Source organism: Mauremys reevesii, linkage group 3, assembly GCF_016161935.1.
Source record: "Mauremys reevesii isolate NIE-2019 linkage group 3, ASM1616193v1, whole genome shotgun sequence".
Taxonomy (NCBI): domain Eukaryota; kingdom Metazoa; phylum Chordata; order Testudines; family Geoemydidae; genus Mauremys; species Mauremys reevesii.
The window spans coordinates 81,355,236-81,372,154 of NC_052625.1; the positions used below are offsets into that span (position 1 = coordinate 81,355,236).

At 39.8% G+C, this 16,919-nt stretch overlaps 1 protein-coding gene across 1 annotated transcript in view; it reads right to left on the reverse strand.

Moving 5' to 3' along the window:
- The window catches only part of DISC1 (DISC1 scaffold protein), a 345,826-nt gene extending 333,228 nt beyond the window's left edge, over positions 1 to 12,598 (reverse strand). Inside the window, 1 exon segment of the mRNA XM_039530205.1 lies at positions 12,411 to 12,598. Coding sequence (XP_039386139.1) covers positions 12,411 to 12,495 — 85 coding nt within the window. The 5' untranslated portion in view covers positions 12,496 to 12,598.
- Positions 12,599 to 16,919: the final 4,321 nt, after the last annotated feature.

Below are 16,919 nucleotides of genomic sequence, written 5' to 3' on the forward strand. Positions count from 1 at the left end.
TCTGACTGTGATGCTGCAAGATCATCCTGGCAGTCTGGGAGCTAGATAGGAGACTGGATGGACATTTAGAGTAGGTCTGTCAGTCAAAATGGCCTGGTGCAGTACGGAGCTGTGAGAATGACTGTAGTTTTGTCCCTTTTGATATTGAAAAATCACCCTGTGTATCAAGGGTGTTGCGGGGAAGGGTCAGAGGAAAGATGAACAAGAGACATCGGGACCACTGCAGAAGGAAGGCATCTAGTAATGATCCTGGACTCATGCCCCCTCTGGAACAAAGTTCTAGCATTTATCAACAACATCAGTGATGAACAGGTCTATCAGTGAGGTCATCACTGGCTCCAGATACACTTCAGCAGAGCTCATTCATGAGTGGTGACTGTTTGCCCACTTACGAAGTCCATCAGGTTGACGACACCCAGGAGGTGAAGAGCCGTCAGGATTATCCTGTGTTGGTGGCACCATGTTCAGAGTTTGATGGCTTCCAGGCAGAGGGGAGATGAGCACGAGCATTCTTACCTGTTCATGTAGAGTATCGCGGAGGTGTTGTCCATCAGGCTCTGCACTGTGGAGGTTTGAATAATAGGTAGGAAGGCCATGGAGGTTAGCCTGATGGCTCTGAGCTCCAAGACATTGATGTGGAGCCCCCGTCCCCTGGAGACCAGGCCCTTGAATTTGTAGGTGGTCCAGATGGGATCTCCAACCTGTACCTGATGCAGAAGCCTAGAAAGGTATTAGTGTTCTACCAGAGTTGCTCATGTTGGCTTTAGGCATAACACTCTTGAAAGTCATTGTTATAAACAATACTACTTTTTACTTCTATTATCCTTTTCTTCCAAGGAGTGTAAAGTATTTAAAGACATTAAACCTCATCAATTCTGTGATGCATAACAGTATTATTACATTTTGCAGGTGGGTAAACAGACCCAGACAGAGGTTAAGTGACTTGCCCAAGCTCACAAAGCATGCGTGAGGTAGACCGAGTAACTAAGCCGGGAGTGCCAAATTCCATATCCCTGGTATGACCACTAAAAAAAAAAGAAGATTGCCTCACAATATGAGATACCTTAGGGCTTAGTACCTTTTGCACTTGTGTCTTTACAGAATTGTTTTTTAAGAGTTTATCTTAAAGACTGGAGAAAAATTAATTCCTTCCTACGCTTCTTTGGAATCCTAAGGCACTCTCAAAAATATTTGGAAGTGAGGTACAAATAGTAACTTCTTTATTATTCAAGTCATGGTTCTCCTGTAAGCCAAGACTGCTGGTCACACCAAATTGTGTGGGATTTCAGGTTGTGAAAAAACAGTTAATCGAGGATTTAGTTTAAGACAAATTTTCAATGGTAATCTAAACCAAATGTGACGTCATGACTCCAGAAATGACAGGCTAGCCTCTACTTTGGGGCTCCCATACTTATACTTGATTCTTTAATATGGCTATATGATGATTCAATCCTGTCCACACAAACAAGACCAAACCAGGTTATACATTTTTGTACTGTGAACATGACCTAAAGATGCCTGAAATTCTGTACTGTACTTATTCTCAGATCTGATAGGGCAAATGAGATTTAATAAAATATCTGACTCAGATTTCTTGTGGGTTATTCCATTGATAAAATAAAGGGGTCTATTGACAGGCTTCTTTAATTCCAGTAGAACAGGATGGCCATTATCCTGAAACTGAAAGCCTTTTGACTGTTACTCAGACTATGAACACAACTGAAAAAGAAACACCCAAAGGAGTTTTGAAATGGTTTGCAAAGGCTCCACAATTTAAAGATTTTTTCACACAGTGGGAACTGCTCACATGAGCAGTCTTACAGAAAGATGTTTAAAAGCTCTACCAATTTCTTCATGTGCTAAGAACATCTGCCTTGATGCTTCAGTTTTTGCAGAAGAAAAACTTTGCAATAGTTATGTTTAGTAGATGTGAAATTTGGCCATTTTCTTCCCTGGACTCAGATACCTGAAAGTCAGAGTCAAAAGCAAAGATGCATGTGAGAGAAAAAGACTGAGATGAACTCCTGTAGAACTGAGAAAATTTTTAAGGTTAGAATGCCCTCTTTGGGTATGCGGATATACTGACAGAAATACTGAATTTCAGCATACACAGATGCTATGTCATAAGAAAAGAAATCAAAAGGCCACACTGTGGCATACTAGAACTTTTAAAGATATTATAAGTTACACATAATATTCTCCTGTTCGCATCAGTGGAAATATCTGCTAAATATCTTACATATTATTATAGTAAGAATTACAATATGGGGGAGGGATAGCTCAGTGGTTTGAGCATTGGCCTGCTAAACCCAGGGTTGTGAGCTCAATCTTTGAGGGGGCCATTTAGGGATGGGGGAGGAATTGTCAGGGACAGTACTTGGTCCTGCTAGTGAAGGCAGGGGACTGGGCTTGACCCAAGGTCCCTTCCAGCTCTATGAGACAGGTATATCTCCATATAGAATTCATTTTTATGACGACAAAAAAAATCCTAAAAACATACCTGACCTAGAAATCCAAGTTCCAGGAACTGTAGTTTTCCATTAGTTATCTGTACTTTTTTAGAATACACACTACAAAAGATCCAATACCTCCTGATTGAAAAATTACATTCAGCTAGACTATTATCTAATTAGATATTTTCCATATCAAACTATAATAATGTATCAAATCAGATGCAAAAAAACAGTGAAAGGCTAGTGCATTGATGCCATATTCCTTTAATAAGAAAGGGACAGTGTTAGAAGGTTACTAAAACTAGTCATACAAGATGTGGTAACAAACCAAAGTAGATAATTTTTCAAACAAACACCAATTAAGTGTTCAGTATTTGAAACAAGCCCAAAAAGCAAGTTATCAGATGACTATTAAACATCCAGTATTTATGCACTGAGATATCATGGGCTTATATCATGGCAACAGATGCCTTAGGATGGATGGATACGCACAACAGTCACCCTGAAGAGGGGCCTCCATTGTGCCTAGGACCTTTAGAGTAAACTGATTTTCTTGCTCTTGCTGGTGGACATCAGACACTTAAATGTCACTTTGATCTACTATGATTAATTACTAAAAAGTTCTTGTTTAATCAATCAGTTTTTAATTTGCTGTAAAATGTATTTCTCTCAAGACATATTTATGCCAAATTATTCAGTTTATTATTAAAAATAATTTGAATATATAGCATTCAATTATATCTCTTTCTAGGCTGAGCCATGCAGGACGACAGAAAAGAGGGTAACCTGCTAGACCACCAACTGTAGGCACTATGCCTTTCAAAAGCATATTGCCTTCACTAGGTACCACAGGACCACAAGAAAAAGCATCTTACTTCACACCTGTTCAACAAGTGTAATAAGGGCTTCCTCTAGCACTGATATCTTGGCAAAAAGGGACAGGACAGAAGAGATGGGCCCCACCTTCATGCTACCAAAAAATGCCCCTTCTGTGGCTCTGCATTCCCTTGATCACTGAAGCCTGATTATGATCTTGTCAAGTGCCAAGAGTGCTGAGAAGAAAGAATACCTGAATCCTCTCCTACTTTAGTATACTCATGCTGAAGCAAGGTAACTTGACCACTAGTGTATGTAGAGACAGAAAGATACATACATGCACAATTATTGACAGTTATGTCAAATGGCATAATTATTGTTCATAACATTCTCCTTTTTTCTTTACTGTTTTTACTTGGGGGAGGTTGTTTTTTTTTAAGGGGGAGATCATTTTTAAATTGTGCACTGTTTTTTCCAGTTGCTTTAGAGAGGGTTTAAAGCACACAGCCACACATTTTTGTTAGCTTTTGGCTTTTCTGGTTTATTTTATTCTCTACTTAACTCCCTTTGCTTCCTTTCTTTTTTTAAATCCTCTTTTTAAAAAATTTAAACTTCTCTCACTTTTTACTGTGGTTTTAAGACGAGACCATTTTATATATAATTAAATTACATACTTTTATGTAAAATGCAGTGAGCTAAGATTAAAATCATTCATTCCCATAATTATGCTAAAATGAGATGACTTGACATATCCTATAGAGTGTAAAAGACTATGCACTCTAACACATAATTAATACAAACCAAAACCCCAACAACATTAAAATAATCATTTAAACAGGAATCCTGCTGACCAACCACCTGCAAATTAAAACTCTTTTCCAACCACTCATTACAGGAAGTACACTTGATCTTTATCCATCACCAAGAGGAGATCATCAACCAAAGTGATCACAAGACAAAACTGTCCCAGCAACATCATCCAACCAGTTTGTGGTAATACATGCAAAGTTAGAAACTTCTGTTTTTAATTTGATCATAGATCATTGATGGTTTCTTTCCCCAACGACTGAAGGTAAATTACCATGAACCGAAGGTTGGTATCTTAGCTTCCTGTCAACTAAATTTCCAGAGGAATAAGCAAAACCAAAAGGTACACAGATTAAACATCTTGTTCCTGGTTTACACTATCTCCTTACAAATCTCTTACTGCCTTGTCTACCTCTGCCAATTACCAAAGGACTGAGGAACCAAAGTCCACCACAATCTTACCCCTTCCTCCCTAGTCTCAGAAATCCATATTTCCAACATATGGCAGTACTGTTCTACCCTCTTGGCCAGTTGACAGTACCCATCAAAAAGGGATGCAAGCGCCACAGGTAGGTACCTGAATAGTGAACCCCAGGGCTGGCTGCAAAAGTGATTATTAAACCCCAAAACCTTCCTAATTCACCACCCACTCCACTACATCCATCTCTCACACTTAAGAGCCTCTTCAACATTCTACAATGCCAGCCCTCTTCAAAACAAAAATCCCCCTTGTTACAACCATTGCACCTTTCCTCCCCACTGTAACCATACTGTCACCTTGGCTAGATGGAGACAGACAGCAATAATCACCCACTTCCCTGGTCTCAGCAACTCTACCCTGCCAACCCCACTATCCTGGAAGTAGCAGAGAAAAGAATTCAAGAGCCTCGCATGGCCATACATACAAACTTTTTCATCCAACCTCTCTCAGTTTTAACACTCTCATCCTCAAAAAGAGAGAAGATTGCACTCAGCATTATGACACCTTCTGGCTTCTCAAGCCAGAGGCTCCCCATATTTCTAAACTTCTAATCCTACCATCATCTACAAGCAGCCTCCTTGCTCCAAGTCTTTCCCACAGGCCACCTTCATCTACAAGCAGCCTCCTTGCTCCAAGTCTTTCCCACAGGCCACCCACCAAAGGATTCTGATATTAATTACTTCCCACCCTGCTGACCTCTCATTCCAACAAGAAAAATCCCTTCAACCATAGCCTACTCATTCTCCCCAACTAAATCCTCAACATAAACAATCCACTTATCACTATAAAGAAAAGACAAGAAAAAAGCAACTTACAATGACATAACATTTGTTATATGCTCATTTTCATGATGCTGCATTTCTCATACAACTCCTAATAATAAGGTTCTATCACCTAAATTTATGTATATATGGTTCAGCAAATTACTATTACAGTTCCAATTTGTCCTACTGAGGTGCTACGCAGTATAATCAACAAATGTAGGTAAAGCTCGTGGTAGATGGAAAGTGCTATATATAAGCTATTATTAGTCATACACATTTCCCTCCCCCCATCCCTGACAAGTCACAAACAGCTGTTTGGAAAAAAAAATTTTTAAGATATAAAACTTTTAAGATTTTTACCCACTAGGGCTGCAGTATGCAAACAAACTGACAGAAAGCAAGAGGAGCAAAGGAATGACTAGATTATTTACTCTGATGTCATGATCATACAACCCAACAATAACCAGTCTGTAAGGCAGCAACAGAGGAAGGAAAAGGGAGGGCGGATAAGAGGAGAGGCTGGAGAGTAGCACCAATTATGTTCATTGTGAGACAGGCTCCCAACTAGTAATATACTATTTTAAAAGTGAGATAATAGAAGGTGTGTGGGATGGAGGTAAATGTGGGTCTAAAATGAAGGAATAGCTAAGAGGTATAATGAAGAATTCTGATCTGCAGCATGCAGATCTTCTGTAGAGGGCTAGGTGCAAACCAAATACTATATTCCTCTAAGGAATCACACCGAACAAAGCAATTGTATTTCAGATTTGCATATTATAGAATTGCTAGGTGTCTGCAGACTTTAAATTGGGCATTAAATTATTTTAATTTCCATCACCAATATATTGGAAGTATCTTAATGTCAGTAGCTATGCTAATACAGTTCTCATAAAGTAAACTAATGAGAAACTTGTAAATATCTGACACTTGCTCCCATAAGATCACCATTTGTTTTTTTAATAGTTTAAATCAAAAGACATTCATCTTAAAGCTTTTTTCCAGATAAGAATTTTATTTGGTAAATGAAACTGTATCCATAAGCTAACGATGAGAAAAGGTGTTTGGGAGGTGGGGAGGGGGGTGTTACATTTTCTGAAAATTACATCAAATTAACACCCAAATAAAATTTCAAATTAAGGATGCCACAGTATGCTTTGCTCAGTCCCAGTAGGCCAAACTCTTCCCTAGAATAAATCCACTCATTTATAATGGGCCACATTATAAATGAGGCCCATTATAAATTAGGTTTATAATGGGTTTTGCAGCAGCCTTTCCTCCAGAACAATGAAGAGTATTACAACATACCAGAGTCTCCAATCATAATCTAAATGGCACAGTAAGAAAGGGCTAGTCTCTGTAAAAATACACAACGTGCTAAGGGGTAAATTCAGAAATCACTATGGCAATTCCACAGGCTGCTTTCTCTTTACCTTTGGGTCTGATATTCCAAAATAGGTAAGAAACCCAGTTTCAACAGGGGGAGTTAATATGTATTTGATTTTAAACTACAGAGGGCTGAAGATTATTCTCTCTTGCCAAAGAATAGGCAAAGAGAAAGCTAAAAAATGTCAAAATGCTGAAATGAAGGAATCATAGCCCCTGAGGAGTACCAGTGGGGTTGTATATTCTGAAGCAAATCTTATCTGAAAGGTTGGATGGCTCCGTAAATGTTGGAAGCCCAAGTTATGGTGAACAAAACAACCAAACAGTGAGTGCCTAACTCTTGAATACAGTTAGAATTAACCATCTGTTTAGTGTGTTCAGAAGTACTAAATATTATTTGCTATGTTTTCTGTCTTATTTTTTATGTATTCACCGTCCACTAATGTAAATAGTCTTTGCCTCAAAACAACATCAGATACAGTAGTTTAGAATCAGAATCTAGTCTTTATTTAAAAAAAGAACAAAAGCGAATAAAACACGTTATACATTTTAAAGAGAGAGGAAAAAAAAATCAACAAAGACAGTATGTCTGTATGTCATTCCTTTGCAAGCCTTTACAGCCCAGATGATGCAGCACTGTGCTCGTACATGCAAGCCAGGAAGTGCATGTGAGTAGTTTATTTTCACTGCCCAAACACTGTGAATCTAAAACATTTATATCAATCTTTGCAAACAGCTTTCCTAATAAAAAAGCATCCAACACTGGGAAAAGGATGTGGATAGACAAATTACTGCAGACAGAGGAATAGGGTTTGATCTAGAAAAGAGGACCCACAACCTCAGTCTGTAGCACAATAAAAGAAAATGTATTTCAGATACTGTTTCAATGGTACCTCATACCAGTCAGGTTAAAAAAATATATAGACTAAACAGGGATAAATGTTGGAAAAACTGGGTTAAAATAAGATTTTATGCATATATGGTGGACATGTCCAGTCATTAGAGTATTGGGATGCAGTCCGTAACCAAATACCACAAATTATTGGATATTTATTACCAAACCATCCTTTGGTAATCCTGCTGAGGCTTCCTAGTGGAAATGGTCATACAAAAGGAGATGAAGAATTAATCTCCTATCTGCTAGTAAGTGCTTGGCTATTGGTAGCCTCTCACTGGAAAAAGAAAAATAGCCTAGCTATTGAGGAACGGTTCAAAAAAAAAAAAAAAACACCATGTGAGATTGTGGTTATGCTAAAAATTAACACATCGGTCATTTACCCAGTAAAACAGACAGAGGACAGATAAATACTTAGAATTTGAATATTAGCATTTGATAGACATACCTGGTCTGGTAAATGTGTATATAGAGACTTCCCTCAATTTAATAAAATCACTAGAAATGAGGTATTGTAATGATGCTCACTCTGTAATATGGTAACAGCCTGTTAAACAGAAAGGTCTGATGACTGTATTCCTGTATATGGTCTCTTTAAATAAAATATAACTCTTGTAATGATCATTTTGCTTCTGATCTTCCCATGGCAAAGATTTGTAAACTTCTTAAAACTTGCTAAATAAACAAAATAAATAACATAAAATAAAATAGATAATGTCAGTAGTGAAAACTATGGTGAAATATAAAACTAGATTTTTTCTTTTTTATTATTGTTAATAATCCCAGGCATTATAAGTAACACCGCTAAGGAAAGATTGTTTTATTAAAATATTTTTACCCATTAAATGTTGAATTTATAAGAAGGTACTCAGATTATTTGGACGTTGGCACGCACAGGCCACAATACTGGAGCTGATTTGATGCAGGTAGGCACATGTGCCCATATAGAGCCCCATGAAATCCTTACAAGCAAGAAAATGTCAAGCTAAACTATCTTTCTCTAAGATATCTTAAATCCAACACAACCCCACTGCTCTATAAATAAGCTTAAAACAACCTCCATTATGTATAACATACCACATTCCTCACAAACATTACAACGTAAACCTTCACTGACCTCAGCACCATTCACATCCATAGATGTAGGGACATACATGAACTGGTGAAGTGTGTGTTATGTTATTTTCCTATGGAGAACAGCTAAAACATTCTGTGGCAGAAAATGGGGTCTATAGTTCAAAGGAGGGTGACACTAATACCTGAGTGAATTTTAAAGTTTCCAGACACTATTTGTGCAAAACATATATGAAATTTGAGACTCCATACAAAATTTCTGAAAATGTCTCCTTAAAAAAAAAAAAAAACCAACACTTTTCTCCTCTCAGGCACACCTGCCATTGACCAAGACCCCTTCAAGAGTACTTTTTACTATGGTTTCTTTTAAAACAATCCACCATTTCAGCTCCACAGGGGCCTACAAGTCCTATCAACATGAAAAGTCTAAGACAATCTTAACTATGGAGCCACTATCAGTGCCTATAACATCTGAAATCTACCACAGCCTAAACTTTAGTGAAGAGAACAAGGCCCTGCCACTACTCTATAATTAAATGTTGAATCCCTTTAACCAACCAGGAAAAGTTTAATACAGTAGACCCTCACTAATTTGCACTAATTACTGAAAGGCTCATTGCAAATAAGTAATTCAACTAACACGATGGGGAAAAAAAGCAGAGATAATGCATCACAATGTATTTTGTTCATTTATTTGACAACTGTAATTTAGTTTTAATTATTGACAATAGTTCATGGTATATGTTCTGCAGTAAATTTTGTAAAAGTAATACAATCTTTGTAATAAGATACCTCATTACAACACTCTTAAATCTTCATCCAAAAGTAGAGAGAGACTGTAATCTAGTTTGCACACAAAAACTGGTATGGACTGGTAAGTGTGAAGTAGTAAGGCTCTACTGTAATATTGGCAAAGATAATGAAAAGTCTGTCCAGGGGGTTTCTTAGACTAGTGGAACTTTAATATAAAACAAGTATATCTCTAGAAAAGCAAAACAGTAGCTGGAGTGTCCACTCAACCATTACTAATGTTTCACTTAGGTACAGCCTACAGTAGGGAAGTTTTTCAAAAATTTCCCACCATTGCTTACACTAGTTCAGCTCAACCAGTGTTAATAATAGTGGGAGCTCTAGCATGGATAGGTGGCCTTCTGCTGGCAATCAACACAGCAGTGTTATGAGATGGTGCTTAAAATGCCAGTGGCCAAACTACATTAGGGTTCCCAACATTCTTAATGTTAGTGGAACTCCTGATCTATACTTAGAAGTTTTACCAGTATAACTATTTCAGTTAGTGGTGTGATTTATTTTTTTTAACCAAATTGTTATAACAGTAAAAGCCCTAGTATGGTTGTAGTTATACTAGTATAATGGTGATTTATACAATTATCGTTTTTCCTCTTCACATGGAGGAAAAGCTATACCAATATAAAGTGCCTTCAGCCATAACTTCAGCCATGTTAGAAGGAGTTGTACTGCTTTAACCATATCAGTATGGTCAAAGCAGTACAACTTTTTAGTGTAGACAAGGCTTAAACCAGCAGTATAGCATGTTGATGGGAGCACGTTTTTTTTAAAGTGTCTTTACATTTACTATGCTTGCCTACTTGTGGATTAACTACTGGCATCAGTGTGCTGAAACTGTAGGTCTCTAATTGCACAGTTTGAAAATCAGAATATTTTTTCCAACAGTGCTGGAAACTTTTCCATGCACACAATAAATTCTGTGTTGTACATTTTGTAATATTTCAAAACTGTCAGGCCTACTGGGTGAACAAAAACAATAAAATAAATACAGTGGTGTCTTACTAAAATTCCACCTCATTTTGACCATTGCATTCCCATAGGCAACAAAGGGACCCTCAACATACACTCCCACAGGTGTACTAAGTATCACAGGAGCAGGAGACCAAACTGGCTCCAGGGGACAAACACAGCTGTAAATTGGTAGATTATCGCCAGGGCCACTCATGTTTTTATCTGATCTATAACATCAGGGGAAGGTACCACAGCTGAACTGGGGCTGCAAGAGGAAAAGAAAAAAAAAGCTACTTCATGTTTAAAGGGACAACATATTAATTATTCAAAAGTAATTTCTGACATTACCCCTACCCCTTCTGTTGGTAAGAGAGAGAAGCTTTTGGTGCGAAGACCTGAAGAGGAGCTCTGTGTGATTCAAAAGCCTGTCTCTAACCAACAGAAGTTGGTCCAATAAAAGGTTTTACCTCATCCACCTTGTCTCTCTAATCTCCTGGAATCAACACAGCTACAACTACACTGCATACATGATCCCTGCTCCTAAGTCTATCAATTTGTTGTTGTTTTACAATCACATCTTTTCCTACTTTTAAAAATATTGCTCTCTCTCCCTGGATGGCCTTCCTACAAACTAAAGAGAAACTGACCAACTGGTTACAGAGAACACAGTTAAACAGAGTAAAGACCCAGCCACAATATGGGGATGATAGCCCACAAGAATGTTATGAGGCTTACATTTTTTTTAATGTTCATGACATTTTGAGATTCACACATGGTAAAGACCAGATATTATTTATTTCAGGACACTCAGCAGGAGAATAAAAAATTCACAGATAGATTTGTTTTAGAAAAGCAACAGAATAGTAGACAAGTTAGCAGGAAAAGCAGAAGTGCCATTACAAGGACTCTCAGGACTGTACAAAGAAAAATATAAGAAATATAGTTTATTTTAAATATTATTTTGATACTGTAGTTCATATTTAAGTAAAGGACAATTTGCCTTGAAATTTAAGTCGCCTACCATGAGCAAGGGACACACACCAACATACCACCTGAGATAAATACCCAATCTTTTCTTTTACTTGAGATTTTTTGGGTGTTTATGGAAGTTTTTATCTTCTGTTCAAGATGAAAAGAATATTGGAGCAAGAGGAGCTCACCAAAACCAGTCCAAAGCAGCTCCCACTGGAAGCCTCAAGGTCTGAAGTGGGGAGCCCTGGCAGGAGGACCCAGAACTAAGGTAACCGTATTTCCCTACATTGAAAACAAGAGGCCGGGTAAGCAGTGACACCAGGTGGCTCGAGTCACAGCTCCGACCGCCTGGCATGGCTCATTCTCCTGAGCCGATGTGACAGACATCACAACTTTTTTTTGGCAAAACTAGATGTTTGTCCCATTTGCTGTTGCTCAAACATTCCTCTAGACCCTCCCCCGCCAGGGCAAGAGCAAAGGGAACAAATGCCCAGTTTTGCCCCCGGAAAAAGGCTTGAACTCCGGGATCGAGCCTTAAAAAAAGAGGCCAACCCGGGCAAAACAGGATCTCTGGTCACCCTACCCAGCCCAGACCTTCCCAAGCACTAGCTAACCAGCGCGGTGGTCACGCTGACCGGACCGCCACAGGTTTGAGGCTTATCTGGTCACCGCCTCTCCCGTTTGCTCGCTGGGCCGGGCGCCGCTCTGTGTTCCCCGCTTGTACAGCGCCGAGCACAGCGGGGTCCTGGTCCGGCCGGGGGCTCCTGGGTGCCAGCGAAGCACCCATAACGACTAACGTGGCCCCGCTGCCGGCTCCCCACTGACCGGTACCGGGTGCGAGGGCCGGGGCTGGACCCGCCTCCCGCCGGGCTCCGCGCCGGCACCCCGGAGCCGCCCCGAGCCAACGGTTCCCAAGGCGGAGCAGGGCCGGGCACAGGCCAGTGCTGCTGCCGCTTCCCCGGCTCCCTGCGCCGCGACCCAGGCCGCGGCTGCCCCGCTCCGCTCACCTGGGCTCAGCCCTCCGCGCCCGGGCTGCGGCTGGGGCTGGGGCTGGGGCTGCTGCCGCCTCTCCCCGCCGGCGCCGCCCCACATCCTCCGCACCCGCCGCTTGACTCGCTGCCACCGGCCGGCCCGAGGCCTCAGACGCGGCCCGGCAGCGCCCCCTAACGGCCCGCGACAAACGGAAAGTTGGGTCTGTCCGAGCCACGCCCCCACCGGGACACAGTCTCTGCCCTCGCCGAACAGGGAGAGACGGGCCCCGCCCCACTTACAGCTACCAGCACACTCACGTCACAGCTACACACCCCACATCTACATCCAAACTTATCTACACCCCACATCACAGCTACACACCCCACATCTGCACCCAAACTTATCTACACCCCACATCACAGCTACACACCCCACATCTGCACCCAAACTTATCTACACCCCATATCACACACATCAAATAAAAATGCAAAACTAATATTTTTAAAGAGATTTTATTTTAAGGAGAAATTCTCATTAGTGCCAGCCAGTCTGTGCAATTTGCAACTTCTGTACACAACTGCAAAAATCAAGCGTTTAATTCTGTAGTAATTTGTATAATGAAATTTAGAATGAGATTTATCTTTGCGTGACATGTAAAAGATGCAGTATAATAGAATATGTTTATTTCTATAACACCCAAAGTTTGTCAGGTGCTTTATAGACAGATAAAAGTCCATGCCCAGAAGAGTTTGAATCTAAGGAGCTGCAAATTTTTATGCACATGACTATTCTTACTTAGGTAAGTAGTCATACTAAAGTTTGTATCTCCTGATTGGTTTTTAATGTACTTTTGGACTGAAGTTGCATACTTCATATCTGACTAATATTCCAGATTCCGCCTTGAAATTAATTCATTTTAACCAATTTTGGCCAACTTAGCACTTAGTTTATTACGGACTATGTCCAAGTGTCCTGAGCTTGATGTAGCTTTGAGAAGGCATGCAAAGAATTAGCTTTTTGTCGGTGAATGTCTGTAAATGTCAATTTCATTGTACACACACAAACCAAGGAAAAATATTGCCATCAGTAATAATATACATTTACAAGATAGGCAAAGTGTGCTGCTTGCAAACATTTAATATATTTTGATATGTGATGCTGACAAATTGTGGTTTAATGGTTACAAAGCTTTAACTTTCTTGAATCTCAACATCTACTGTCGTTTAATAATTATTGTCTGACACCTCCCATAATTTCCCACAAGTGTGAAAATTTAAATCAGTGAAAATAAAAAATGCTTAAAAATAAACATCTAGATCATCTCTTGAAATTATACAACAATATAAGTCGAATTCTGCTAAGCCTATTTATAAGTTAGAGAAACCTCCGAGAGAGAGAAATATCTGCTTTTGTGTGTGGAGATTAAAATCCACAGTTGGTATGGATTTTGAATGGTTGGAAATTTCAGACTCCTATGGATTGAAGTTATATGGTAAAATAAGCTAAAATAGCAGATTAACAGCATTTTTTCAACTCTTTTGAAAAGAGGATGTGTGCAAGTCTTACATTGTAAAAGAATGCTTGCAGTTAATTAAAATTAATACACATTCATGTCACTGAGGCCCAGATTGTCCTAATTCCTACTTCCTTGGCCCGAATAAAACTCATGTCAATTTGCAGTTTCTGCACTCAGGGTAGCCCAGGGGCTACTCTGTCTTTACTCCCCTAGAGGTGTATAGACTCCAGTACTCCAGTGAGGGAAGAGAGGAGGTAAGACCATGGTCCCAAGTCCTCTCCTCTACACCAGCTTGTGCAGGGGCAATCAGCTGTACTATATGAAGGGCTGTAGTGGTAAGCATCCTCCCATACACTTCTAGAAGCACTGGGTATTCCACCCCACCGCCTACTTTGGGACGTGCCTATGTGTATACTACATGCAAAATGTTTTGCTTTTAAATTTAAATCTACAATGCATCACTTTGATAGTGCAGTCACTGTGTACACACAGGAGTTCTTTGCTGAGATTGTATTTTGTATGTTGTAGAATTTTTTCTTCTCACATTCAAGGGAGCATACATACAATTATGTGATATGATATTGGAAGCAATCACTGTGCTGCATGCATCTCAGTGGCTTATGATTTTCATTAACTAATTCTTCACTAAGAATTATGTTCCTTTTTGATGTGTCTCATGATCTTTTCTATTTTATTTCAAGTTAGATTAACTATATCTGGTTTATATTCTAGAACTAATCATTTCAACTAGTTTTGTTTATATGAGCTGTTTGAATTTCTCAGTCTGTGGATTTGGATGTCAGAAACATTAAGTGTTGTAGGTGCATTATAATATACAGCCATCACATGCCATCAGTCTCTGAGGAACTTGCAATCTATATTTCAGGTTTCAATCAGGCCATAGAGCAAGGAAACTGCCCTCGTTTGTGTATTAAGGCCACTATCATTTTTCTGAGGATGTCTTTTTTCCCCTTCCATCTTATTGCAGCCATCAACATCTATCCTGAGACCCCTCCCCTGGTTTGAGTTCCACAAAGGCTAGTTGTCATCTCTCTTTTTTATTTTTATTCATCTCTATTTTTTATTTATCTTTTCCCTCTTAGTTAACTCCCCTTCCACCTTGAGCTGTCACCACCACTTTTGCACTGATAAACTCAACTTTACTTCTTTTGATACCTTTAATTGCTTACCTTGACTAGGTAAATTTGTGATTTTGTCTTAATCTTCTTTTGGCTTCAGTCTGGATTCTGCTTTCTTTTTTCTTTCATATCTCCTGTGTTTATATATCTTCCTATCACCACATTATCCATGTACACCAGTGCCTGGATTCAGCATCTTCTGTAATCATCATCAATACATTCATCACCCCTCAGTTTTACTATTGTTCACATATATTCTTTATACCTCCATGTCCCAGGTTTTTAATCCATATGCAGAATGTTGCTGTCTTCCCACATAAAGTGAATGCCTTTAAAAAGCCAACATTTGCCAGCAGATGCCACACTGTTATTTCCTATTTTAGATTGGAGGAAAAGGAACTGTAGTGTCTCAGATACTGGTGTGTGATTTTGGCAAATGTTGCCTCTTTAATGGTGACCACTGTATAGCGTGCAAGGCCATCACCCTCTCATTTTCTAACAATTTCGCTGGCTTTCCACTAATTACAGAATCCAGTTCAAAATTGCCCTCTTCATTTTTCAACCCTTCCATGGGCCTCTCTCCCTTTCTTGTTCCTCTGCTTGTCTGGAACTGACCTCTCCTTTGTACAGTACCTTCATGCAACCTTGACATCATTGTAAGAGTACTCTCCTCTGCAGCTGCTGCCATCTGGAACAGGTTTCCTGTAGCTCTGTGTCTCATCACCTCCTTCCTCTCATTTCAAAACAGCTGCAAACATCGCTTTTCTTCCTTTCCTTACACTTCTTAATTTTATTCCCACTAGGCTATCAGCACTTACCTTAGATACCCCAGTGAGAGGAGCTTAGTAATATCATGGACAGAGCAGATGAGATTAAATTTGGCTGTGTGTATTATTTAACTCTGTAAATGTTCACGACGACTCTGTGAAGTGTTCTGGGATGTTGTTTGTATGAAAGATGTTCTCCATTATAGAATTATAGAACCATAGGGTTAGAAGCAAGACAAGGTCATCTAGTCTAACCCCCTGCCAAGATGCAGGATTATAAAACTGTATACTCTTTAAAAATCAGAGTACTGTATGCAAAATCCTGGCTCCAATGAAGTCAATGGAAAAACTCCTGTTGACTTAAATGGACCAGCATTTCACACACCCCCCAACATTATTTTGTCTTAAATATGTCTTAAACATAGTAATCCAAGAGAAACAGCTACAGTCCTCCTTTAACAGGAGCTAGTTGTAGAGAGAAAATCAGGCAAATTGGGAGTTGGGACCAAAAGACTAAGAGCTGGGCCGGGAGGAAGCCTGTTTCTGGCAAGCAGGGTTGCCCATTTTGGTTGAATGTGTTCCTGGAGGTTTCATCACATGACATAATCTTTAATTAAAAATTAATCTTTAATTCCTGGAGACTTCAGGACAATCCTGGAGGGTTGGCAACTCTACTGGCAAGAGCAGCAGCAGCGATAGGAGTGACCTTCAAACAAGGGGGCTGTGCAGATAGGTCTCAGCAAGACAGAGAAAAGGACTGGATTCTGTCCGGAGGATCTGCAGGCCAGTACATTGTTACCGCTAGCTGAGAGTTTCCTGGAGAGAGAATTCCTAGCACGGGGCCTGAGGAGCCCCATCTTCATACCTCTGTACTGGACTAGCCCTAAGGGCTGGATTAGGGACTGCTGGTTCATATTTTGTTTGTAATTTAAAGCAATTGTGCCAAGAGTAATTGTTGGGGTTATGTCTGGCAGCCCTAGTGAAGCAGCTCTTTGTTATTCATTAGACTCTGTGAGGTTGATAGGAACCCAGTGAGGGTTGGAGCCTGCAGGACCTAGTGCTTGCAGCAACCACAGTGCTTGACTCTGAGTGCATGGCACACCGAGCATGCTACCAGACATC